Here is a 24,093-nt window from a genome sequence, read left to right as displayed (position 1 = left end):
GAGAATATTGAGGATTTTAAATCACAGATGGAGGAGAGTTGGGATTCAAACTCCCAACCAAATCAGGTCTGCCTGATAACAAATCCTGTGTTCTTTCTTCTCTGGCACCAGGCTTTGACTATGTCCCGTTTGTCACAGAGGATCTAAGCGAGTCCTCCATGAAACCTCTTAAGGGGGACAGAATGTTTTGTGAAAAGACAGTGAGCACACAGATGTTTACAGCAGCTTCATTCGTAATTGCCAAAACTTGGAAATGACCAAGATGTCCTTGAGTAAGTGACTAGATAAACCGCAGCACACGCAGACAATGGAGTATTACATGGCACTGAAAAAGAAATGAGCTACCAAGGAACGAAGACATGAAGGAAACTTAAAGGCATGTTACTAAGTGAAAGCAGCCAATCTGAAGGGGCTATCTGTGGTATGATTCCAACGATATGACATTCTGGAAATGGCAAAATTATGGAGACAGTAAAAAGATCCCTGGGTGCCAAGTGTTGGAGGGAAAAAGGGAAAAATGGGCACAGAGGATTTTTAGGGCAGTGAAACTTCTCTGTATGATAATGATGGATACATGTCATTATACATTTGGTGTGTCATTATACACACCACCACGCCTGGTTCATTTAAAAAAATTGTTTTTTAGAGACAGGTTTTACTATATTTCCCAGGCTGGTCTCAAATTCCTGGCCTCAAGTGATCTTCCTGTCTCAGTCTCCCCTATAGCCCAGATTACAGGTGTGAGCCACCATGCCTGGACTTTTTTTTTTTTTTTTTTTTAATGTATAACACTAAGAGTGAACCCTAATGTACACTGTGGACATTGGGTGATTATAAGATGTCAATGGAGGTTCATCAATTTTAACAAATGCACCACTCCAGTGGGGGCCATTGATCATGGGGGAGGCTGTACATGTGTGGGGAAAGGAGATATATAGGAAATCTCTATCTTTTGCTCAGAAAAAATTATTTATTTATTTTTATTTATTTTTGAAACCGGGTCTCGCTCTGTTACCAAGGCTGGAGTGCAGTGGCACGCTCGTAGCTCACTGTAGCCTCAACTTCCTGGGATCCAGCAATTCTCCCACCTTAGTCCCCCGAGTAGCTGGGATTACAGGTGCATGCCACTATGCCTGGCTAACTTTTGTATTTCTGGTAGAGACATGGTTTTGTCATGTTGCCCACGCTGGTCTCGAACTCCTGAGCTCAAGAAGGCCACCCACTTTAGCCTCCCAAAGCCCCTGGCCAGAAAAAAACTTAAAAAGGCTGGGTCTTGCTCTGTCACCCACGCCAGAATGCAGCGGCACAGTCATAGCTCACTGCAGCCTCAAAGACCTTGGCTCAAGCAGTCCTCCTGCCTCATCCTCCCAGGCAGCTGAGACTATAGGCACACACCACCACGCCTGGTTCATTAAAAAAAAAAAAAAAAAAAAAAATTGTTTTTTTAGAGACGGGTTTTACTATACTTCCCAGGCTGGTCTCAAACTCCTGGCCTCAAGTGATCTTCCTGTCTCATTCTCCCCTATAACCCGGATTACAGGTGTGAGCCACCACGCCTGGCCTTTTTTTTTTTTTTTTTTTTTTCTTTATCAATTTTGCTGTGAACTTAAAACTGCTCTAAAAAAATTAAGTCTTAAGAGAGAGACGGACGGGCGCTGTGGCTCACGCCTGAATCCCAGCACTTTGGGAAGCTGAGGCAGGCAGATCACCTGAGGTCAGGAGTTCAAGACCAGCCTGGCCAACATGGTGAAACCCTGTCTCTACCAAAAATACAAAAATTAGCTGAGTGTGGTGAGGTGTGCCTGTAATCTCAGCTACCAGGGAGGCTGAGGCAGGAGAATTGCTTGAACCCGGGAGACAGAGGGTGCAGTGAGCCAAGATCATACCGCCGCACTCCAGCCTAGGAAAGACTCTGTCTCAAAAAAAAAAAAAAAAAAGACGATGAGCTTCAGTTAAACAACTATGGGGCTAAACTTAGCATTTCTGCTCACTAGCCATATGAATAATAACTAAATGTTTCAATGCCTCAGTTTCCTCATATGAAAATGTGCGATGTAGCTGCAGAGGTTTTGCTAAAATCAAGAGACAGTGCTTTAGATCATCTCAGTGCCGGCCACAGTCGGCATCTGTCAAGCTGTGGTTACAGTGACTCTCCAGTAAAACCTACTCAGTCCTCCATCAGTTTCTTCGCATTTCAATCTTTCTGCTGTTTTGGCTTATTTACATCACTAACCAAATTATACATAGCTTGTCCTGGTTTAATTGAAAGTGACAAAGGGGAAAGTGGGAAATGAAAACAGAGAGCTCAGTGCACAGCTGTGTTAAAAGACTCAGAAGTCAGCACTCAGCGGTTCCCAAAGGGGCTGCCAGCTCCAATCAGGCCACTAGTTACTTGACAAGAGGAGCAAGCTGGGAACCACATGCCACCCAGGATTCCCCTGGAAAAGCTACGCAAAACACCCACTCTTGGAGTAGCACAGAAAAGCCTCCTGATCATCTTGCTGGCTAAGTGCCGGTGCCATCAATGAGATCTTGGGCGTCCACTCAGAAGGGAACTGCACTTTCCTCCTCAAGAGCACTAGAAGCTTCATCTTTTTTATTTTCCAAATTATTTCCTGGTTAGGGATGAGCCAAGTCTAACGGAAGACAAAAGAATTGTAATGATTAAGGCTACCCTAAAAATCAAAAGACAAGCTTAAACTGGCATGATTAACCATACTATTTAAAAAGAAAGGTTATCCCTGAGACAGTCAGAACCCCAGGCGTCTTTTCTGTCCTTTCCATTTGCTGACTATAATAAACCTCAAAGGAGAATTCTGAAATGCCCAAAATGATGCCCATGAATGATTTCCAGATGGTTCTTTCTCTATCTTCACTTTTCAATCCCAGGAACTCTGTTCACCCTAGTTGGTTCTGTGTCATATGTAAGGAATTGACATTTCCAAAGGAACGTGCCAGTGACCTTTCACCCAGCTCAGTGCCTTTCCTTTCCCCAAGGGACTCCTCTTCAGTCTTGATATGGTTTGGATTTGTGTCCCCGCCAAATCTTATGTAAATTTTAATTCCCATTGTTGGAGGAGGGACCTGGTGGGAGGTGACAGGATCATGGGGGTGGATCTCCCCCTTGCTGTTCTCATGATAGTGAGTTCTCATGAAATCTGGTTGTTTAAAAGTGTGAAGCACCTCTCCCTTTGCTCTCTGGCTCCTGTTCTGGCCATTTAAGATGTGCCTGCTCCCCTTCACCTTCTGCCATGACTATAAGTTTCCTGAGGTCTCCCCAGAAGCAGGAGCCTGGCCGGGCATGGTGGCTCACCGGAGGTCACGAGTTTGAGACCAGCCTGGCCAACTTGGTGAAACTCCATCTCTACTAAAAATACAAAATTAGCTGGGTGTGGGGGCACAAGCCTGTAGTCCCATCTACTCGGGAGGCTGAGACAGAATTGATTGAACCTGGGAGGCAGAGGCTGCAGTGAGCCAAGATCGCACCATTGTACTCCAGCCTGGGCGACAGAGCGAGTCTCTGTCTCTAAAAAATAAAAATTAAAAAAGCAGAAGCCTGTACATCCTGCGGAACTGTGGGCCAATTAAACCTCTTTTCTTTATAAATTACCCAGCTTCAGGTATGTCTTTAGAGCAGTGTGAGAACAGACGAATACAAGTCTCACAGGCACCTCTACTCTGAGCTCTTGGGAAATCCTTCCAGAATTTCTTTATTTCTACACATCCTTCAGTGGAAAGGGATATTTAATGTTTATTTTTGAGAAAGGGTCTCACTCTGTCACCCAAGCTGGAGTGCAGTGGTATGAACATGGCTCACTGCAGCCTCAACCCCCTGGGCTCAAGTGATGATCCTGCCTCAGCCTCCTCAGTAGCTGGGACTGCAGGCACCCATGCCAGGGTCAGTTTTGTATCTTTTGTAGCGACAGGGTTTCGCCATGTTGCCCAGGCTGGCCTCAAGCAATCCTCCCACCTTGGCCTCCCGAAGTGCTGGGATTATAGACATGAGCCAGTGCACCCATCCAGATCTCACTTTTTATTTCCTTCTTAACTCTCCTTGGCCACAAGTTTACAATATTCTCTACCTGACAAGTGTCAGATGCAATAATCGTCCCACTACTGTGGCTCCCAAGGGTTTTCTGGATCCAGTGCAAACTCCTGAACGTGGCCACTAAACCCTTCAACTGGCTCACCCTGTTTTCCTTGCCAGCTCCATCTGGTTTCCTCCATCTTGTGTGGCAAGATACTGTGTCCCCACCCTTGCTTAAGAGGTAGTGCCTGTCCCTCATCGACCTCCTTCCACTCTTGCCAGCCTAAGTTCCCCGCATTTGCACATGGTTTTATGGAGTTTATAAACAGTTTCACACAAACTGGGCCTGCCATGATGACAGTTAGCACAGGGCTCTCACTAAAACCAGATGGATGCTGGTAGGAGGCTCACACTCACTCAAGTGAACTGTCCCATCCAGCCTGTAAGTCCCCTCCCTTCCCCAGGCATCTGGACCCTAATTTTTATCTCTAGCCAGATGAAATGCCCTTGCCCGGGAACAGCTAAGCAAGGGGGTTTTGCGCTGGTTCTATGCAGAGCACAAGGCCTCCAAAGAGAATCAGGGAACACCCAGGGATCTGTGAAGAAAACAGCTGAACACGTGCAAGGTCACAGTCTTGCAAAACTGACACTCGAGCCAGGGCAAGCCCAATCTAAAAATAGATGCACCTGAATTGGGACATCAGAAGGTACCAGAAGGCACAAGAACACCACACCTAGTTCATCTGGCCTCACTTGCTGGGCTGGGACAGCCAGCGCTCCGGGTATGAGGCAACAAAAAGATGAACAGGCATTGTCATTCAACCCTTGCTCAAGGGCAATCGGGGACCCAGTGGGAGTAGAACTAGGCCTCTACACCTGACTGTGAGTACGCAAAGGCACCCTCCCCCAGAGGGGTTGAGCCTGCTCTACGCAAATGCAACTGAAGTAGGGAAGCCAACCCTTGGATACAGCCAACTGTCTCTGAATGACACTGAGGGAGATGAGCCTGCTCCCGGCAGGGCAACCAAAGCCACCAACACAGACACCAATGCCTTACCATGGCTCACTGGACTAATGATGGACTAATGATGAAGGCTTTTTATTTTGTAAACACAGTGTTCTGCAGCTAGAAAATGTCCAAGAGAAAAAACAAGATGGAAAAATAGATTCCAGCATTAAAAACAAAACAAAAAAACAAAAATCAGTTGTTTACCTTCCACAGATTCAGTCTTTAGACTTTATGAGCACCTACAATCATCAGGAACACATATGGGGCCTCTATCCAACATGCTCTCTCCCACTGTCCCCCCAACACACATATAAACTGACACTTGGAGTCCCTGCCAAGCCAATCTCCAATAAATTCTTAAAAACAAAAGGCTCCAAACAAAAGATTTCGGAACAAAGCTCCGATCTGTAGGTGCACTATAAAAAGGAAGTTTTCCCCATGGACAGAATGAAATCAGGACTGGGCTCAGATAGAAGGGCCCAGTGGATATTAACCTGTGTGCATACCACTGGTCCTTTCATCTGTTTTTCAAAAACAGACCTGAAAGGAGTAATATCTGTCTTTACGAAGAGTAAGTGTTTGAAAAAAAATTCACACACACACACAAATCAGAATTCCCTTCTCTCACACCCTGGGCCCTGGGTCTTTGAAACTCTCTGGACTGTATATAGAGCAAATGGTAAGCTTGCCCGCCTTCAGGGTGTTCTCTCCCAAACCCAGAAATGCCCTTCTCCTGGGGACACAGCAGGGCTTTCCCGGAGAGTTTGCCTGCGTCTAGGCTAAAATGTCTGGATGCAAGACAAAGATGGTTCTTTTAGTCAAGAGCCCAGAGGACAAGTAGCAAGGAATAGAGGAGACTCCTGGCCTCAGGGTTTGCTGTCTCTGTGGAGAACACCCCCTAGCACAGAAGGTCCATAACTGGTTAACTGCGGAATCAGCAGAATCTGAGGGCCACGAGGCTGAATCTGATAGGAAGGACCAAGTGTAGATGCCACAGGCTCATCATTTTTTTGCCTGGATGTCACAGCGGCAATCTAATAACACGTGGGGATTTCAAGTGAGGGATGCTTCTCCAATTGGAATGTAGGCATCGGGAGTGTAGGTGGCATCTGGTCCCAGTATTCCTTTGCAGCACTGCACAGTTCTGGAAACACCCAACATACTCTCTGTTGTTTAGAAAGTAACGGTATCCAATGAAGACCCCCTACAGCTTCTAAAAGAAATAGGAATTCAACTCTAAAACTTTGCCCCTCTCACAGGGACAACTAGGTACATATTTTCACCACTTCAGGCTTTCCCCACCCCCTACATTTTGCTGAACTTAACCTCTGTATACATTAATCCCCGCCAGGCTCACTGTAAATATTTCATGCTACCTCCACTCCTGTATGAGCACATGTCAGAATTACTGAGGCTGCTAAGCCTGAATTTAGGTTTGCTTCACCAGCTTTCTATGTCAATTCTGTGTTAAGAAGTGGTCCTATACACATCATAGCCTCAATTTCAATAGAACACCACCTGGAACAAAAACAGTCTTTGTCATTGCATTATTGTCTCCGTTTCGTCATCTAAGAAAATGGCATTAGCAATGGCACCAGATTTCATTGGGGTACCCTTTCTCACATTGACATCTGTCCTCTGAAAGTTTCAAAGTTGTCCTCTGAGACATGTTCCATCTACTCCTAAATTTTTCCTTTTCAAAATGAGATCCCTGTGTTAGGATCAGAATTTTTTTTTTTTTTTTTTTTTTTTGAGGAGTTGGAGTTTTTTTTTTTCCCCCGGGGTGGGGTGTGGTGCAATCTCGGCTCACTGCAACCTCCGCCTCCTGGGTTCAAGCAATTCTCTGCCTCAGCCTCCTGAGTAGCTGAGATTAAGGTGCCCACCACCATGCCCAGCTAATTTTTGTATTTTTAGTAGAGACGGGGTTTCACCATCTTGGCCAGGCTGGTCTTGAACTCCTGATCTCGTGATCCACCCGCCTCGGCCTCCCAAAGTATTGGGATTACGGGCGTGAGCCACCGCGCCCGGCCAGGATCAGAATATTGAGTATGACTTACTGGAATGACAATGCAATAAACTTTATTTAGTCATTTTAATTTTGAAAAAACCTCCAAGTTTTCATGTTTTGGAGCCATGTAGGCATGTGCCACTTGAGCAGAGAATTTCATTACCTGTTTAATTCTGGGACCACATGGCACTGGAAAAGTTCATTGGGGCACACTGTGGTTGGGTTGGTAGCCACTGAAGAGTTACAGACACTGACATTCCTGTCACCCAGAGGCAGGGAGTGACATCTGGCTCTAGCTTTTAGCAGTAGAGAGTGTGTGCTGGGGGTAAGGGAGAGGTTGGAGAATGACACAATTAAAATGCAAATGTTCCTCCGCTTGCTGCTAAATGAACCTTGAAGGAAAATTAATACATAAATTGCAAGCCTCTGGCAAAATCAAGACTTCAAGATTACCAGAAAAATGCAAACTAAAATCCTTCACGACTCTACTTCTAATATTGTGTAAGCTCTAAACCCTAGCCATAGTGAACAATGGTGTTAAAGAAACAGATTTGGTTTTTCCCCCTGCAACTTTGACCTGCTTATTCACCTGATGATGTCAACTACCCATGTGATTACCAAACTAAGACAGACAGAAACCCACACTGGCAGCAAGAGCCATGGGGAATGGCCCCACCCAATAGGTTCATGGTCTCTAGAAATGCCCAGAAGTTAACATTCTAACAGTATGAATCAGACACTGCATCCAGAGTTTGTACATTTCTTATAGTAACTCTTACAGTCTTAGCTTTTGTATTTTTCAATTGTACAAACTAGATAATTAATCAGAGATATGAATTCAATTTGCCTGAAGTCCTCAGTTAGTAATGCAAACCATGGGCTAAATCTCAGCTTTGTGTTTCTTTCCCCTTGATACATTTTTTTTTCCCCCAAGTAAGTTTCGCTCTGTCGTCCAGGCTGGAGTGCAGGGGCATGATCTCAGCTCACTGCAACCTCTGCCTCCCAGGTTCAAGCAATTGTTGTGCCTCAGCCTCCTGAGTGGCTGGGACTACAGGTATGTGCCACCACACCGAGGGTTTTGCCATATTGGCCAGGCTGGTCTTGAACTCCTGACCTCAAGCAATCCACCCGCCTCAGCCTTCCAAAGTGCTGGGATTACAAGCATGAGCCACCACATCTGACCTGATACTATTCTTCTAATCAACAGTATTTTCTTCAAGTCTCCTTTATTTTCAGATCGTGGGCCTAAGTGTGATGCTTTTCTCAAAGGCAACTGAAAACCTGTACCCTAAAGGAAGGATGCAATGTTTTTCATATAAAAAAAGACACTAAACTTTTGTTCACTGGGTGCATTTGTTATCCTTGCACTCAGCATGTGGGACCCAGCAGATGAAAGCCTGAACTTCAGAGAGAAACGTGGGAATGGAAGGTTATGTTCCTCACCCTATGAACTCCAAATAGTATACCAGACTTCAGAAGAAAGGCTTCCTCCACTAAAACAAAACGTAATTTTAGAAAGTACCATCATGCTAGAGAGACACCTCCATGGAGTGGGTTTCCTCTGAGTGGTTGAGCAGTTTTTTCACTTTGGACCCTCATGTTAGTCCCACTGTTAGCCACATCGGCTACAGGAGAAGAAATAGAACAAGGCAAACCTTCTCTAGCGTGTCAATTGTGGGGTTTGGTTACTCTTAGACAAGCACAGAAATGTCAATCAATTCAGTCTGTATCCACCAAAGCACTAGAGAATGAGGCACAAATGGGATACCCATCTGTTATGGTCTGAATCTTAGTGTTCCTCCAAAATTGGAGGAACCCTCTTGGGGGTTAGGATTTTAGCATACAAATTTCGGGAGGCCCACCTCGGCCTCCAAGGTACGATATTAGGAGGTGGGGCCTTTGGGAAGTGATAAGGTCATAAAGGAGGAACGCTCGTGAGTGGGATTAGTGTCCTTATGAAAGAGACCCTAGAGAACTTCCTGGCCTCTTCCACCATATGAAGACCCAGCAAGAAGGCACCATCTATGAACCAGAAGGCAGACCCTCACCAGACACTGAATAAGCTAACACCTGGATCTTGGACTTCCCAGCCTCTAGACTATGGGAAATAAGTTTGTTACTTATAAGCCATCTCATTTATGGTATTTGTTATAGTAGACCAAATGGACTAAGACACTGTCTTGTCTTTGTGTAGTAGAGCCGAGGCTGGGGCTGGGGCCGGGGCCGGGGCCGGGGCCGGGGCCGGGACCAGGGTGGATTAAGCACAGCAGACACTGTAGACTGATTCGCTCAATCCCCATTTAGCAGAAAATGTGAAACGACCATATCCCGTTGCAGCCAGAGTGCAGGCATGTGAGCTTATTTCTACCAATCAGAAGCATCCCCGTATAACCTGGATGCAGCGTGAGTGACAGAGGTGGCAAGGGTCACCCATTGTGATCCAGGCTTTCTGAGGAGCACGGCAGAAGAGAAGCGCAGTCCTGGCATTCATTCCCTCCGCTCCTGGGGACTCAGCAGCCAGCGGAGGCAGCATGCTAGAATACACCCGTGGTGTGGTTTGGCTCTTTTCCTGGCTCCATCACATCCAAGCCTGATTCTTGGTTCTTCCCAGAACTTCTGCGAACCACCTAACCAACAACCTTTAACACATCCCTTTCTGCTTAAACTAGCTACAGGAATTTCTGTTGTTTGCAGCCAAAGTCCTGCCAGACTCGGCAAGAAAACAGAGAAACGAAAGGAAGCGGGAAGGACTGTAGGAGCCAGCTGACAGGGGCGATGCAGTGGCCATGTGCTCCAAGTCAGGGGCTTCTGAACCTAGTTCTGTATGCCCAGTGAGGCCACATGGTGGCATCCACAGAACAGAAGCTTTAGCGATGGCTCCAGAAAGGCTGAATCTCAACTCTACTGCCCCAGGCTCTATATTGTGCTGGACAAGTTTCTCATATTATCTGAGCCTGAATTGATTCATCTACAAAACTAGAATACTACTCTCCTTATGGAGTGTTTCAAAGAAAATAACTCTAGGTAATATGTCAACAGCCTAGTACAGTGCCTAGTGACCAGCAGTTGTTTCAGAAATAGTACAACTATCCCATCAAATCGTCACAAATTGATTTGGCTTACATACCATATATGTCAAAATATAAGGTTATATTTTCTCTTCTCTAACATTCTTATAAAAGAGGAAGTTGTTATATATTTGAGTCTGTACAAATTATATTATGAACCTCTTTCAATTATATTAATTTGGATGACAAATTACTATTTGGAGAAGACACAATTATCTCATAACCAATGGGAATTTTAGACACTTAAACAGAACTGGTTTAAAATAAAAGGGGAAATCAATTTAATATTAAATTTAACAATTATTCCTAGGGGAAATAATCTCACCATCTTAAGTGCAATATTTTCTCGTAGCAGAGTAGCACGGTGGTTAAAAGCAGGAACTGGCTGGGCGCAGTGGCTCATGCCTGTAATCCCAGCACTTTGGGAGTCTGAGGCAGATGGATAGCCTGAGGTCAGGAGTTCGAGGCCAGCCTGGCCAACATGGTGAAACCCCGTCTCTACTAAAAATACAAAAAAAAAAAAAAAAAAAAATGGCCGGGTGTGGTAGCTCACGCCTGTAATCCCAACACTCTGGGAGGCCGAGGCAGGTGAATCACGAGGTCAGGAGTCCGAGACTAGGCTGGCCAACATGGTGAAACCCCATCTCTACTAAAAATACAAAAAAAATTAGTTCGGGGTAGTGGTGGGAGCCTGTAATCCCAGCTACTCAGGAGACTGAGGCAAGAGAATCGCTTGAACCCAGAAGGCAGAGGTTGCAGTGAACGGAGATTGTGCAACTGTACTCCAGCCTGGGTGACAGAGTGACAGACACTCTGTCTCAAAAAACAAAAAAACAAAACAAAACAAAAAAAATTAGCCAGGTATAGTGGTGGGGCACCTGTAATCCCAGCTGCTTGGGAGGCTGAGTCATGAGAATTGCTTGAACCTAGGAGGTGGAGGTTGCAGTGAGGCGAGGTCGCACCATTATACTCCAGCCTGGGTGACAGAGCAACAATAAGTCTCCAAAAAAAAAAAAAAAAAAAAAGGCAGGAACTCCGGAGCTCCACAGCTGGTTTTGAATCTTGGCTCTGCCTTCTTTCATGAGCTATGTGACTTTGAGCACATAGCTAAGTTATTTGACCTTTCTGAACCTTACTTCCCTGAATAAAGTGAGATAAGGTATCAAATCTCACAGATTTCTCTGCATAAATGAGTTAATACATGTAAGGCACCTATGACAGTATTTGGCATGTAGTAAACCCATCCATAAACGTTAAGCCATTTTCAATTATAGGATGAAGGGATGGAGGAACTGTGGCAGAGTTATATGAATACTTGTGGCCTTGGATAAAATGTCCAGTGACAGCACCATACATGAATATAAATATTACAGTCTTTCAAATAATAAAGATGGAAAGCAATACACCCTTAAAACTGACTCAGCTGACTCAAAATTTGGCTGTGATTATTTGAATAAATTTGTTTCATAAACTATATGAGTGGGAAAAGGAAAATTCAAAAGTAATGTCATTTAAATTTTAAATGTGATTTTAATTATATATGTGAATATTAGAGCTATACATGACTATTTCATGTATATCACTGTTAGTAGTAGTAAACTGAATTGTTATCCTATTAGTATACTAAATATAGTATTTCGTGTATATTAATGTTGGCCAAAAACCTTTTTGTAGCTCTTGCTTATTATGTATGGGGCTTATAGTCTACTGTATGGGGTAAAAGAAAATGTTCTTCTCTTCTTTTTTTTAATCAGCGTAGAAAATTCAAACTGTTATCAAAAAGCATCTTAACCACATGTCCCTGCTCCCCCAATTAATGCCCTTATCTCTTTTGCTTAGATTTTTTTAGTTTAAATGCATTTTATTTTTAGACAAGCTACATGACATGCTTTTCTTAAAACACTGCCTCTATTCCAAATAAAGCATGGTCAAAATAAATGAAGAGCTCAAGATGACATCATTCCCATTTTCTTAAGTCCTGTTGTTGTGTGGATGACAAGCTGCAGCCAGTTACGATGACAGGTGATACATCCTAAGTAATTGCCAAATTTGTTAACATTTTCCCATTTCTAAATCATCCTCAAAGAAAATCACATATGGAGTCACGCCATCCTCCCCAGTAGTCCAGTAGAACAACCACGCCACCAGGATTCATGCTTTCCCCAGTACAGAAAGAACTGGTAGCTTTTTGTTTTGAGACAGAGTCTTGCTTTGTTACCCAGGCTGGAGTGCAGTAATCTCAGCTCATTGCAGCCTCCGCCTCCAGGGTTCAGCAATTCTCCCACCTCAGCCTCCCGAGTAGCTGGGATTACAGGTGTGCACCAACCACAGCCAGCTAATTTTCTGTATTTTTGGTAGGGACAGGGTCTCACTATATTGCCAAGGCTGGTCTCAAACTCCTGAGCTCAAGTGATCCTCCCGCCTCGGCCTCCCAAACTGCTGGGATTATAGGCGTGAGCCACCACGCCCGGCCAGAACTGGTCGTTATTGAAGTTACTAAGGATGTGCTTGACATGTTCTGCAGCCCCTGTCATAAAAGGTTTTACTCTTTCTGGTCTCTGTTCTTCAAGTTTGTCTTTGATTGATTTCACGTAACCTTTGATGTATTTCTTGTAGGCTTCTCTGGTGAAGCTAGTTTCCTCAAAGTGATGGTTCATGACAGTATCAACACCAGCCGTTACTGTGCTTTCCGCACCCTCGCCCTCGGGGCCTTCAGCGGAGGCATTTCCACCAATGAGCGAGTCATCGGTGTTATACTCTCTCCTACTGACCCTCTTCCCCTCCATTTCCAGGCACAGCCAGTATGGTATCTCCCGGATCCCGTGAACACACCTAATCATGGCTGACGAGGTCCCGGTAGATAAGCATGATGGCGGCTGATGGCAGCTAAAGGGAGACGACCAGTGGCGCTGCCTTGGAGGAGCCCGGAGCTCAGAGCTGCGCTCATGGGGAGCGGGGGCGGGGAGACCTTGCTTAGATTTCAAACAAAAAAAGGATCAAACCAAAATAAAGAAAATAGAGGGAAATGTAGACTATCTTTGAGCATTTTAAATATAAATAAAATCTCCAACATGGATAAAGATGTTGTTCAATTCTATTTACTACCTGATCCTTTTCCTTTTTTTTTTTTTTCTTTTTTTTTTGAGAGGGAGTCTCGCTCTGTTGCCCAGGCTAGAGTGCAGTGGCAGGATCTCGGCTCACTGAAGCCTCCGCCTCCCGGGTTCAAGCAATTCTCCTGCCTCAGCCTCCTGAGTAGCTGGGATTACAGGCATCCACCACCACGCCTGGCTAATTTTTGTATTTTTAGTAGAGACGGGGTTTCACCATATTGGCCAGGCTGGTCTCAAACTCCTGACCTCGTAATCTGCCCGCCTCGGCCTCCCAAAGTGCTGGGATTATAGGCATGAGCCACGGGGCCCAGCCACCTGATCCTTTTCGTATGCCTTCATTTAATTGGGAGATCCTTTTCTTATGCCTTCATGTAATTGGGAGTGGGGGTGGAGATTAAAGAATAAAATCCAACTAAAATAGCAAGACTTTCTTCATAAGGCATGAAACATTAAACATAGAAAATATTGTATTTCACAGTGTCCTCTCTCATCTGTACTTCATGGGAAATAGATGGATGAATTCAGGCTGATAATCTACTACATGTAGCTATCAGTGGGTCTCTTGAAGGAAAGGCAGAATAACCCAGATGGGTGTATTAACCAGAGCCTTTATGTCATTTATGACTAATACTATGAACTGTGTCCCCTCTCAAAATACACTTAGAGCTCTAATCCCCAATGTGATAGTATTTGGAGATAATATCTTTGGGAGGTAATTAGATTTCAGTGAGGTCAAGGAAGGGACCCTATGAAGGGATTAGTGCCCTTATAAGAGATGCCAGACAGCTTGCTTCCTTGCTTTCCCTGCCATGTGAAGACAGTGAGAAGACAGCCATCTACAACCCAGGAAGACAGCCCTCACCAGAAACCAGCCATGCTGGTACTTTTGTCTTTCCAGCCTCCAGAACTGCGAGAAAATAAATGTCTATCATTACAGCCATGCAGTATTTTGTTATGCCACCCTGCACAATGACAGGTAAGGAGCATGGCCACTTAAAACATTAAGAAGTCATCATAACCAAACTGCCAACAAAACAATCATCCACTATAACAAGACAAATCCCTTTGTGTTGATCTTTTTCTCAGTTCTCGATTATAAACTTGGGCTAACCAAGCATTCTACCCAGAATTAGATGGATAGTACAACTTTCAAAGTTTAGACATAACATTTAATCTAATTCTTATTGGATATGAGCCCATCCAAAGGTGGAAAATATGTTCAAATATTCTGTTCTAGATATTGTAAGTAGTCTCTGTTTTTTCTTTTTTTTTTTGAGACAGAGTCTTGCTCTGTTGCCCAGGCTGGAGTGCAGTGGCACACTTTTGGCCCACTGGAACTTCCACCTGCTGGGTTCAAGCTATTCTCCTGCCTCATCCTCCCAACCAGCTGGGACTACAGGCACGTGCCACCATGCCCAGCTAATTTTTGTATTTCTAGTAGAGATGGGGTTTCACCATGTTGGCCAGGCTGGTCTGGAACTCCTGACCTCAGATGATCCGCCCACCTCAGCTTCCCAAAGTGCGAGGATTACAGGTGTGAGCCACTGCACCCGGATATAAATAGTCTCTTAATAGATTTCCTAAATCATTGATAAAAACCAAACTAAGGCCACACATGGTGGCTGACACCTGTAATCCTCGCGCTATGGGAGGCTGAGACGGGCTGATTGCTTGAGCCCAGGAGTTCAAGACTAGCCTGGGTAACATGGCGAAACTCCGTCTCTACCAAAAATACAAAAACTGAGGTGGGAGGATCACCTGAGCCTGGGGAGGTCAGAGTTACCACTGCACTCCAGCCTCTGCAACAGGGTGAGACCCCATCTCAAAACCCCCCCCCCCCCCCGCAAAAAAAAAAAACAAAAACAACAAGCATTTGGACATCAGGAACATGAAGTATATTTTACTTGTGTGGTATCTCAGTTAAAATTACTTCAATTTCAGGCCAGGTGTGGTGGCTGATGCCTGTAATCCCAGCACTTTGGGAGGCCAAGGCGGGTCGTCACTTGAGTTCAGGAGTTTGGACCAGCTTGGCCAACATAGTAAAACCCTGTCTCTACTAAAAATACAAAAATTAGCTGGGCGTGGTGGCATGTACCTGTAATCCCAGCTACTCGGGAGTCTGAGGTTGGAGAATAGCTTGAACCTGGGAGGCAGAAGTTGCAGTGAGCCAAGAACACACCACTCCACTCCAGCCTGGGTGACAGAGTGAGACTCCATCTCAAACAAATAAAATAAGGCTGGGCGTGGTGGCTCATACCTGTAATCCCTGTACTTTGGGAGGCCGAAGCGGGCAGATCACGAGGTCAGGAGATTGAGACCATTCTGGCTAACATGGTGAAACCCCATCTCTACTAAAAATACAAAAAAAAAAAAAAAAAAAAAATTAGCCGGGCGTGGTGGCACACGCTTGTAGTCCCAGCTGCTCGGGAGGCTGAGGCAGGAGAATGACATGAACCCAGGAGGCGGAGCTTGCAGTGAGCCGAGACCGTGCCACTGCACTCCAGCCTGGGCGACAGAGTGAGACTCTGTCTCAAAAAAAATAATAAAACTAAAAACAAATAAAAATAAAATAACCTCCGTTTCACTCTTAGCAACACATACACGCACTTAAATACCAAGAACCACCACTGAAGTTAGGCAAGAATGGGGGAGGGGAGCTGATATAAAATAGTGATGTATAAGTGCACTCTACCAAGGAAAGATGATAACAATAAGCAAACTCCCTACCCGTCCAAAGTCCAATAACAAAAGTTATCAGCTTCTATCTAGCACATGAGCCATGGCCTCCAGGCTCTGAATGGGTTGTTTCAAGCCTTTCAAAATGAAAAGTTATAAATCAGTGTTGACAGAAATCCACATTCTCAGAAGGTACCCAACACCTGAATAAATCCACTCTTAACTCTGGGAAGCTCTTAGCAGGAAGGTTAACTCTGTAGTGAGAAAATACTTTCCTGACCAAGAAGATACACAGAGCTAGCATGAAGCTATATTTAATGTTTGACCAGGGGTCTGCTGGGTTGGAAAATGCGAACATCTTCCAGTGGTAAACTGAACTCTACCCCAGAGGGGAAAAATGCAGGCCAAGAACATGGAGGAAGATTACACCAACTGGCTTAGAAGAGGAAGAAAAGCAACCCCAGCATCCTCAGGTTGCAGGTAGAGAAGGGGAAAAAGAGACTAGCAAACTACTTCAGCTTAAATTAGAACACCTGCAAGGCAGTAGAAAGGTTTGCTATGCATTGCTTCAACCACTAAAAAAGAAGAAAGGGACACTGATCAAAACACAAATTTGGCCATGTGCGGTGGCTCACGCCGGTAATCCCAGCACTTTGGGAGGCTGAGGAAGGCGGGTGGATCACCTGAGGCCAGGAGTTTGAGACCAGCCTGGCCAACATGGCAAAACCTTGTCTCTCCTAAGAAAGAAAAAAAAAAAAAAAAATTAGCCAGGCGTGGTGGCGGGTGCCTGTAATCCCAGCTACTCCGGAGGCTAAGGTAGGAGAATTGCTTGAACCTGGGAGACAGAGGTTGCAGTGGGCTAAGATCGGGCCACTGCACTCCAGCCTGGGCGACAGAGCAAGACTCTGTCTCCAAAAAAACAAAGAAACAAAACATACACATACACACACACACACACACACACACACACACACACACACACACACAAATTCACTCCCTCTGGTAAAAGCAGACTCACTTGCATAGTTTTATAGGCGAATTTGAAATACAAGTGCAACATTTAGATGTGCTGCTTCTTTCCTAATGCTTAATTATAACCTCAGCCTTATTTGATGTAACTATGCCCAGAATTCTGTATCTGTACCTTTCCAATAATATTCACCATCTACTACTAATTTTTAAAAAAGACATATTGGCCAGGCGCAGTGGCTCACGCCTGTAATCCCTACTAAAAATACAAAAAAATTAGCCAGGTGTGGTGGTGGGCGCCTGTAGTCCCAGCTACTTGGGAGGCTGAGGCAGGACAACGGCGTGAACCTGGGTGGCGGAGCTTGCAGTGAGCCGATATCGTGCCACTGCACTCCAGCCTGGGCGACAGAGCAAGACTCCATCTCAAAAAAAAAATAAAATAAATAAAAAAGACATACTAACAACTGTTGGTTTCCAGTGACTCAAGTTTTCACATCTCAGCATCTAAGTTATGATAATAGCAATATTAATTGTTTTCTCAGGCAATGTATTGGAATGTTTATAAATACTGGTTCATTTAAAAGGCCCTGGGAAGATAAGAGATCTATTTTCTTGGCTTCAACCATGACCGGCCTTGCCCACAGCAAGTGCTCATTAAATGTTTATTGAATGACTGTTGACTAAACTTTTCCTTGACTTTTAACATTTGTGGCTGATCTCACTATGTTAACCTTCAGCAACTTGTAATTTGTAGATGTAGTAAGTTCTTATTAATTGAGCTTATAAGAAGTGGCATAACTTAATGTTGAATGAATCTCATGATAAAGACTTATTATTTTGCTGGTTTGGTTTTGTTTGTATTTTGGCTAATTGAAACACATACAGTTGAAAGAAATACACTGCTTTAAAATACTAAAAAAAAAAAAAAAGTGGCTGGGTGCAATGGCTCATGCCTGTAATCCCAGCACTTTGGCACTTTGGGAGGCTGAGACAGGCAGATCACCTGAGGTCAGGAGTTAGAGACCAGCCTGGCCAACACGGTGAAACCCCGTCTCTACTAAAAATACAAAAATTTGCTGTGCTTGGTGGCGGGCACCTCTAATCCCAGCTACTCGGGAGGCTGAGGCAGAAGAATTGCATGAACCCAGGAGGCGGAGGTTGCAGTAAGCAGAGATCTTGCCATTACACTCCAGCCTGGGCAACAAAAACAAAACTCCATCTCAAAAAGAAAAAAACAAAAACAAAAAATGTTTTTCACTAATTTACAATGACTTTTCCTTTCTTTTTCTTTTTTTTTTTTCTTTTTGAGACAAGGTCTCACTTTTATTGCCCAGGCTAGAGTATAGTGGTGTGATCTTGGCTCACTGCATCATCTCTCAGGCTCAGGTGATTCTTCCATCTCAGCTTCATGGGTAGCTGGGGCTACAGGCATGTGCCACTCTGCCCGGCTAATTTTTTGTATTTTTAGTAGAGACAGGGTCTCACTATGTTGCCTAGGCCGGTCTCAAACTCCTGGGCTCAAGCAATCTTCCCACCGTGGCCTCCCAAAGTGTTTGGATTATAGGCGTCAGCCACCATGCCCAGCCTTTCCTATTCTTTCTACCCCTAAATTACATAATAATATTTTTATTTTTATTTTTTGAGACGGAGTCTCACTTTGTTGACCAGGCTAGAGTGAAGTGGTATGATCTCAACTCACTGGAACCTCTGCCTCCCAGGTTCAAGCGATTTTCCCGCCTCAGCCTCCCAAGTAGACGGGATTACAGGCATGCGCTACCACGCCCAGCTAATTTTTTGTATTTAGTAAAGACAGGTTTCACCATGTTGGTCAGGCTGTTCTCGAACTCCTGACCTCAGGTGATCCACCTGCCTCGGCCTCCCCAAGTGTAATTTTTAGTTTCAAGTTGTAAGGCCTTTTTTTTCCCCTCCTGCATGCAAATCTCTTATCATATATATTATTTGAAGAAAATTGCTTCCCATCTTTTTCATAAATGGTGCTGGAACAATGAGAAACTGACATGCAAAGAAATAAAGGCCTTAATAAAATTTTAAGTTTTTGTTTTGTTTGTTTGTTTGAGATGGAGTCTCACTCTGTCATCCAGGCTGGAGTGCAGTGGCATGATCTGGCTCACTGCAACCTCCGCCTCCTGGGTTCAAGCGATTCTCCTGTGTCAGCCTCCCGAGTGGCTGGGATTACAGGCACATGCCACTGCGCCCAGCTAATATTTGTATTTATTTACTTTTTAGTAGAAACGGGGTTTCACCATGTTGGCCATGTACTAAAAATACAAAAATTAGCCAGACATGGTGGTGTATGCCTGTAATCCCAGCTACTCAGGAGGCTGAGGCTGGAGAATTGCTTGAACCTGGGAGGAGGAGGTTGCAGTGAGCTGAAATCGCACCCCTGCATTCCAGCCTGGGTGACAGAATGAGACTGTCTGAAAAAAAATGTATCCAAATCAAACCCTTTAACATTTCAATAATAAGCAGCCAATCCAACTGAGTAACGGGCTAAAGATCAAAATAGATGTTTCTCCAAAGAAGATATACAAAAATGGTCAACAAACCCAGGAAAAGATGTGCAACATCATTAGTCATCAGGGAAACGCAAACCAAAACCACAGTGAGATACCACTTTATACACACTAGATTGGGTACAATTTTTTTAAAAGGATATAATTAACAAGTGTTGGTGAGGATGTGCAGAAACCGAAACCCTCATGCACTGTTGGTAGGAATGTAAAATTGTGCAGTCACGTTGGAAAAGTTTAGCAGTTCTTCAAAATGTTAAACATGGAATTACCATATGACCCAGCAATTCCACTCTTAGGTATACACCCAAGAGAAACGAAAACATTATGTCCACACAAATCTTGTACACGAATGTTCGTAGCAGCATTATTTACGATAGCCAAAATGTGAAAACAACCCCAATATTGATCACCTGGTGAATATATAACATTGGACTACCATTTGGTGATAAAAAGAAATGAAGTAGTGACAGATGTCACATGTGTATGAACACTGAAAATATGCTAAGTGAAAGAAGTCAGTCACAAAAGACCACATAGATTTCATTTACATGAAGTGTCCAGAAAAGGAAATTTATAGAGATAGCAAATTGAGAGTGGTTGACAGGGGCTGAGGAATTTGTGGGCCAAGTGGGGAGTGACTGCTAATGGATGGAGGGTTTCTTTTAGGGGTGATTAAAATGTTCTAAAAGTAGATAATGTGATGTCTACAGATCTGCTTGAATTTACTTAAAAACTATTTATTGTGAACTTTAAGTACATGAAATGTGTAATAATGTAATCTCAATAAAACTGTTTAAAAAATAAAAACTCCTAGGAGGACAGATAAAAGTGTGTGGACTCCCCAACACTGTATGTCCCTTCACAAAGGTACTGAAAATTGATTGAGGGGAAGTATTCACTTCTCCAATTTGAAACAGACAAAAATCAAGATTCACAAAAGCTAACTTAAAGTCATCTTGTTTTTTTTTTTTTTCTTTGAGACAGTCTCGCTCTGTCCCCCAGGCTGGAGTGCAGTGGCATGATCTCGGCTCACTGCAACCTCCACCTCCTGGGTTTAAGTGATTCTTGTGCCTCAGCCTCCTGGGTAGGTGGGATTACAGGCATGTGCCACCACGCCTGGCTAATTTTTATATTTTTAGCAGAGATGGAGTTTCACCATGTTGTTCAGGCTGGTCTCAAACTCCTGACCTTAAGTGATCCACCCACCTCAGCCTCCCAAAGTGCTGGGATTACAGGCATGAACCACCGCGCCTAGCCAAAATCACCTATTTTTATAGTCGTTAGCCTAAATGCATATTTAAAATGCTTGACAAGTGTAACAGAAAGTTCTTAGAAAGGCCAGCTCTTGCCTCCAACTACCCTTCCCCTTTTCTAAACTGGCAACACACTAGTGTTCAGGCAAAACCAGAAAAATTAAGTTATTTCTTAATGAGTGGTAAGTATTTGTCCGGGAAGATTTAGGAAACTCACTTTTAGTAGAAAATTAATCAGCAAAATCCTTTAAGCATTTTTGATGGGGTTTTCCTCCTCATCATCACACACACCCACACAAACCTTGGGGCCTGGCAACAACTAACAAGCAACTCTATTACACAGATAAACAAAAATTCAAGGAAGGAAAACTAGCTGTTCCTTGGGGTGATAATCTAGAGATGGCTTCAGGACTTCTGGAGACTCGCATATTTTTCTATCTTCAGCCTCCCAAGAAATAACTGAAGAGCATTTTACACGAAATCGCCTAATTATGGTTCCCAGGCTCATTGCCTCTCGGCACGGCCTTGCTTCCTCAGGCCAAGGCAGACAGATGCTCAACAACAGGACCCAAGCAGAGTGTGGGAAGGACTGGCCAGATCCTGCAGGAGCCTTTGACATGACCCCTTTCCCTTCTTAAGAAAACCTAGCCTCGGGCAGCCTGGAGCTGATCCTCGTTCCAGGCCCGAAGCCCCTCACCTATCCCCTTCAGGTAAGGAAGGCTGGCTGACTTTCATCAGCCATCAACAGCGAGCTCTTTACAATTTGGTCTACATGTAAACGGCTTTCTATATGGTAAGGGTAAGAGTCAGCAAATCCATTAACAGATTCAGCCAAGATCAATCACATCTGTTTACAAGTGTTTCTTGACTGCCTGACACAACCCCAGGACTACGGAAAGCTGGTACACAGGTATACCTACACCTCCCTGGAATCTCCAACTGAGAGAAGGAACCAGAGGGGATACATGTGAGGATACACCACCATCCACCCCAATGCTCGCCCTCTGCCATTCTCAAAATCCTAGTGACACCGTTCACTAAGTCATTTGCTGTGTGCCACCCACCAGGCATTACGTCAGTGGCTCTATATGCATTCTTTCATTCTAGTCCAGCAACAAATCTGAGTGTTATTCTTCTCAACTGACAGAAAAAACACCACCTTAGTCTGTTGAAGCTGCCATAACGCTATAAACTAGGTGGCTTATAAATAACAGAAATTTATCTCTCACAGTTCTGGAGGCTGGCAAGTCCAAGATCAAGGCCCCGGCGGGTTGAGTGTCGACAGTCACTTTCTGGTTCACAGATGGTGTCTTCTAACTGCCGTCCTTACATGGTAGAAGGGGCAAATGAGCTCTCTTGAGCCTCTTTTATGAAGGCATTAATCCCATTCATGAAGGTTCTAATTTGATGATGATTTGATGACCTAATTGCCACCCAAAAGGCCCCACTTCCCAATACCACCACCTTGAGGGTTAGGATTTCAACATATGAATTAGGGGGCACATAAACATTCGACCATGGTAAATAAATTCAGTGAAAATAAATAATTCATCCAAGGCTATACAGCTAGCACACATGGTAGAACTGTGATGGGACACCACATCCTTGAAGCCAAATCACAGAAGACACAAGGTGCCAATCCTGAGACTGTACTGTCAGCAGGAAGCTCACCTTCCAGGACAATGCTAGAAGTCCAGAGCTTTCCCTTGTGAAAAGAGGCTCCAGCCAGGCGCGGTGGCTCATGCCTATAATCCCAGCACTTTGGGAGGATGAGGTGGGTGGATCACTTGAGGTCAGGAGTTCGAGACCAGCCTGGGCAACATGGTGAAACCCCATCTCTACTAAAAATACAAAAAAACTAGCTGGGCATGGTAACACGTGTCTGTAATCCCAGCTATGTGGGAGGCTGAGGCAGGAGAATCACTTGAACCCGGGAGGCAGATGTTGCCAGGATCATGCCACTGCGCTCCAGCCTGGGCGACAGAGCAAAACTCCATCTCAAAACAAAGAAACAAAGAGGCCAGGCGTGGTGGTTCACACCTGTAATCCCAGCACTTTGGGAGGCCGAGGCAGGCGGATCATGAGGTCAGGAGATTGAGACCATCCTGGCTAACATGGTGAAACCCCGTCTCTACTAAAAATACAAAAAAAAAAAAAAAAAAAAAAAAAAATTAGCCGGGCGCAGTGGCGGGCACCTGTAGTCCCAGCTACTCGGGAGGCTGAGGCAGAATAATGGCATGAACCCGGGAGGTGGAGCTTGCAGTGAGCCGAGATCGCCACTGCACTCCAGCCTGGGCGACAGAGCAAGACTCTGTCTCAAAAAAACAAACAAACAAACAAAAACAAAAAACAAAAAACAAAAAAAAAAAAAAGAAGAGAGGCTCCATCTATCCTTAGGAAGGATCCCAAAGCCATCCTGGATGACTGTCTAGTGAGTTCCCACACATTTGAAGGAAACATCCCCCCAGAGCTAGGAAAGGTTTGGCTGGAAAAGGGTTGGCTCAGGAAGCTCTCGGCATCCACACACTATGTGCAAGCATCACTTTGCCATGTGACAGGGGAGCACAGTTCACACCAAACAACGCACACCAGTCGTACTGCGCCTCTGAGGACAGCCAAGTCCAGAGCTTACAGACAATCAGGGGTGGAAGGTGGGAAGCTGCCTTCAAAGGAAAAGGCAGTAGAGAGCAGCTGTCAGAAAAGCTTTCTGCACCAAATCCCTGAAGCACTCACCTTCACTCAACAGCTTCAACAGGAGTACCCTGGGCGTGTCAGCATTTTATTTAAGCCATCTCTTGTCCTTTGTCCCTCCCTGGCAACTGGCTGGAGGAGCCTAATCTACCAGTGCTCCTTCTTACTGTCCCAAAGCCTAGCTTTACAGCTGTATATCCACTTTTAACATTAGCCATTTATCATGTGCAGTTACCTGATAAACTGGTAGAAGCAGATCATCCTACAGAGGCAAGAATGGTCTAACGGATTTGAAGCAAGCCAGCTCTGGATCCCAGCATACTCTGTACTTTTGGTATAATTCATATGAGTTCATCACTAAACAAAATGCCTGTAATATAGTTGGCTCCAGGGAGGAGACAAATGATGACGAGTGTCCACCCTCTAGATGGGGAGAGAAAAGATACACAAAACTGGCCGGGTGCGGTGGCTCACGCCTGTAATCCCAGCACTTTGGGAGGCCGAGGTGGGCAGATCACCTGAGGTCAGGAGTTTGAGACCAGGCTGGCCAACATGATGAAACCACGCCGAAAAATAAAAATACAAAAAAATTAGCCAGATGTGGTCGCAGGCACCTGTAATTCCAGCTACTCAGGAGGCTGAGGCAGGAGAATTGCTTGAACCTGGGAGGTAGAGATTGCAGTGAGCTGAGATTTCGCCACTGCACCCCAGCCTGGGCAACAGAGAGAGACTCCGTCTCAAAAAAAAA

General features: G+C 44.7%; 2 protein-coding genes across 6 annotated transcripts in view; both read right to left on the bottom strand.

Moving 5' to 3' along the window:
- PDZD2 (PDZ domain containing 2) overlaps window positions 1-24,093 on the bottom strand; it is a 474,581-nt gene that overhangs the window by 189,179 nt on the left and 261,309 nt on the right. The window lies entirely within an intron of this gene.
- LOC116456965 (translationally-controlled tumor protein-like) lies at window positions 11,953-12,980 on the bottom strand. Its single transcript, XM_058430039.1, is given in 2 exon segments — window positions 11,953-12,941; window positions 12,943-12,980. Coding segments are annotated over 2 exon segments (462 nt in total). The 3' UTR covers window positions 11,953-12,517.

The sequence above is a fragment of the Hylobates moloch genome, unplaced genomic scaffold (genome assembly GCF_009828535.3).
Source record: "Hylobates moloch isolate HMO894 unplaced genomic scaffold, HMol_V3 SCAFFOLD_17, whole genome shotgun sequence".
NCBI classification, from domain to species: domain Eukaryota; kingdom Metazoa; phylum Chordata; class Mammalia; order Primates; family Hylobatidae; genus Hylobates; species Hylobates moloch.
Note: the sequence above shows the minus strand (reverse complement) of the source record. Positions and strands in the feature narration are given on the sequence as shown.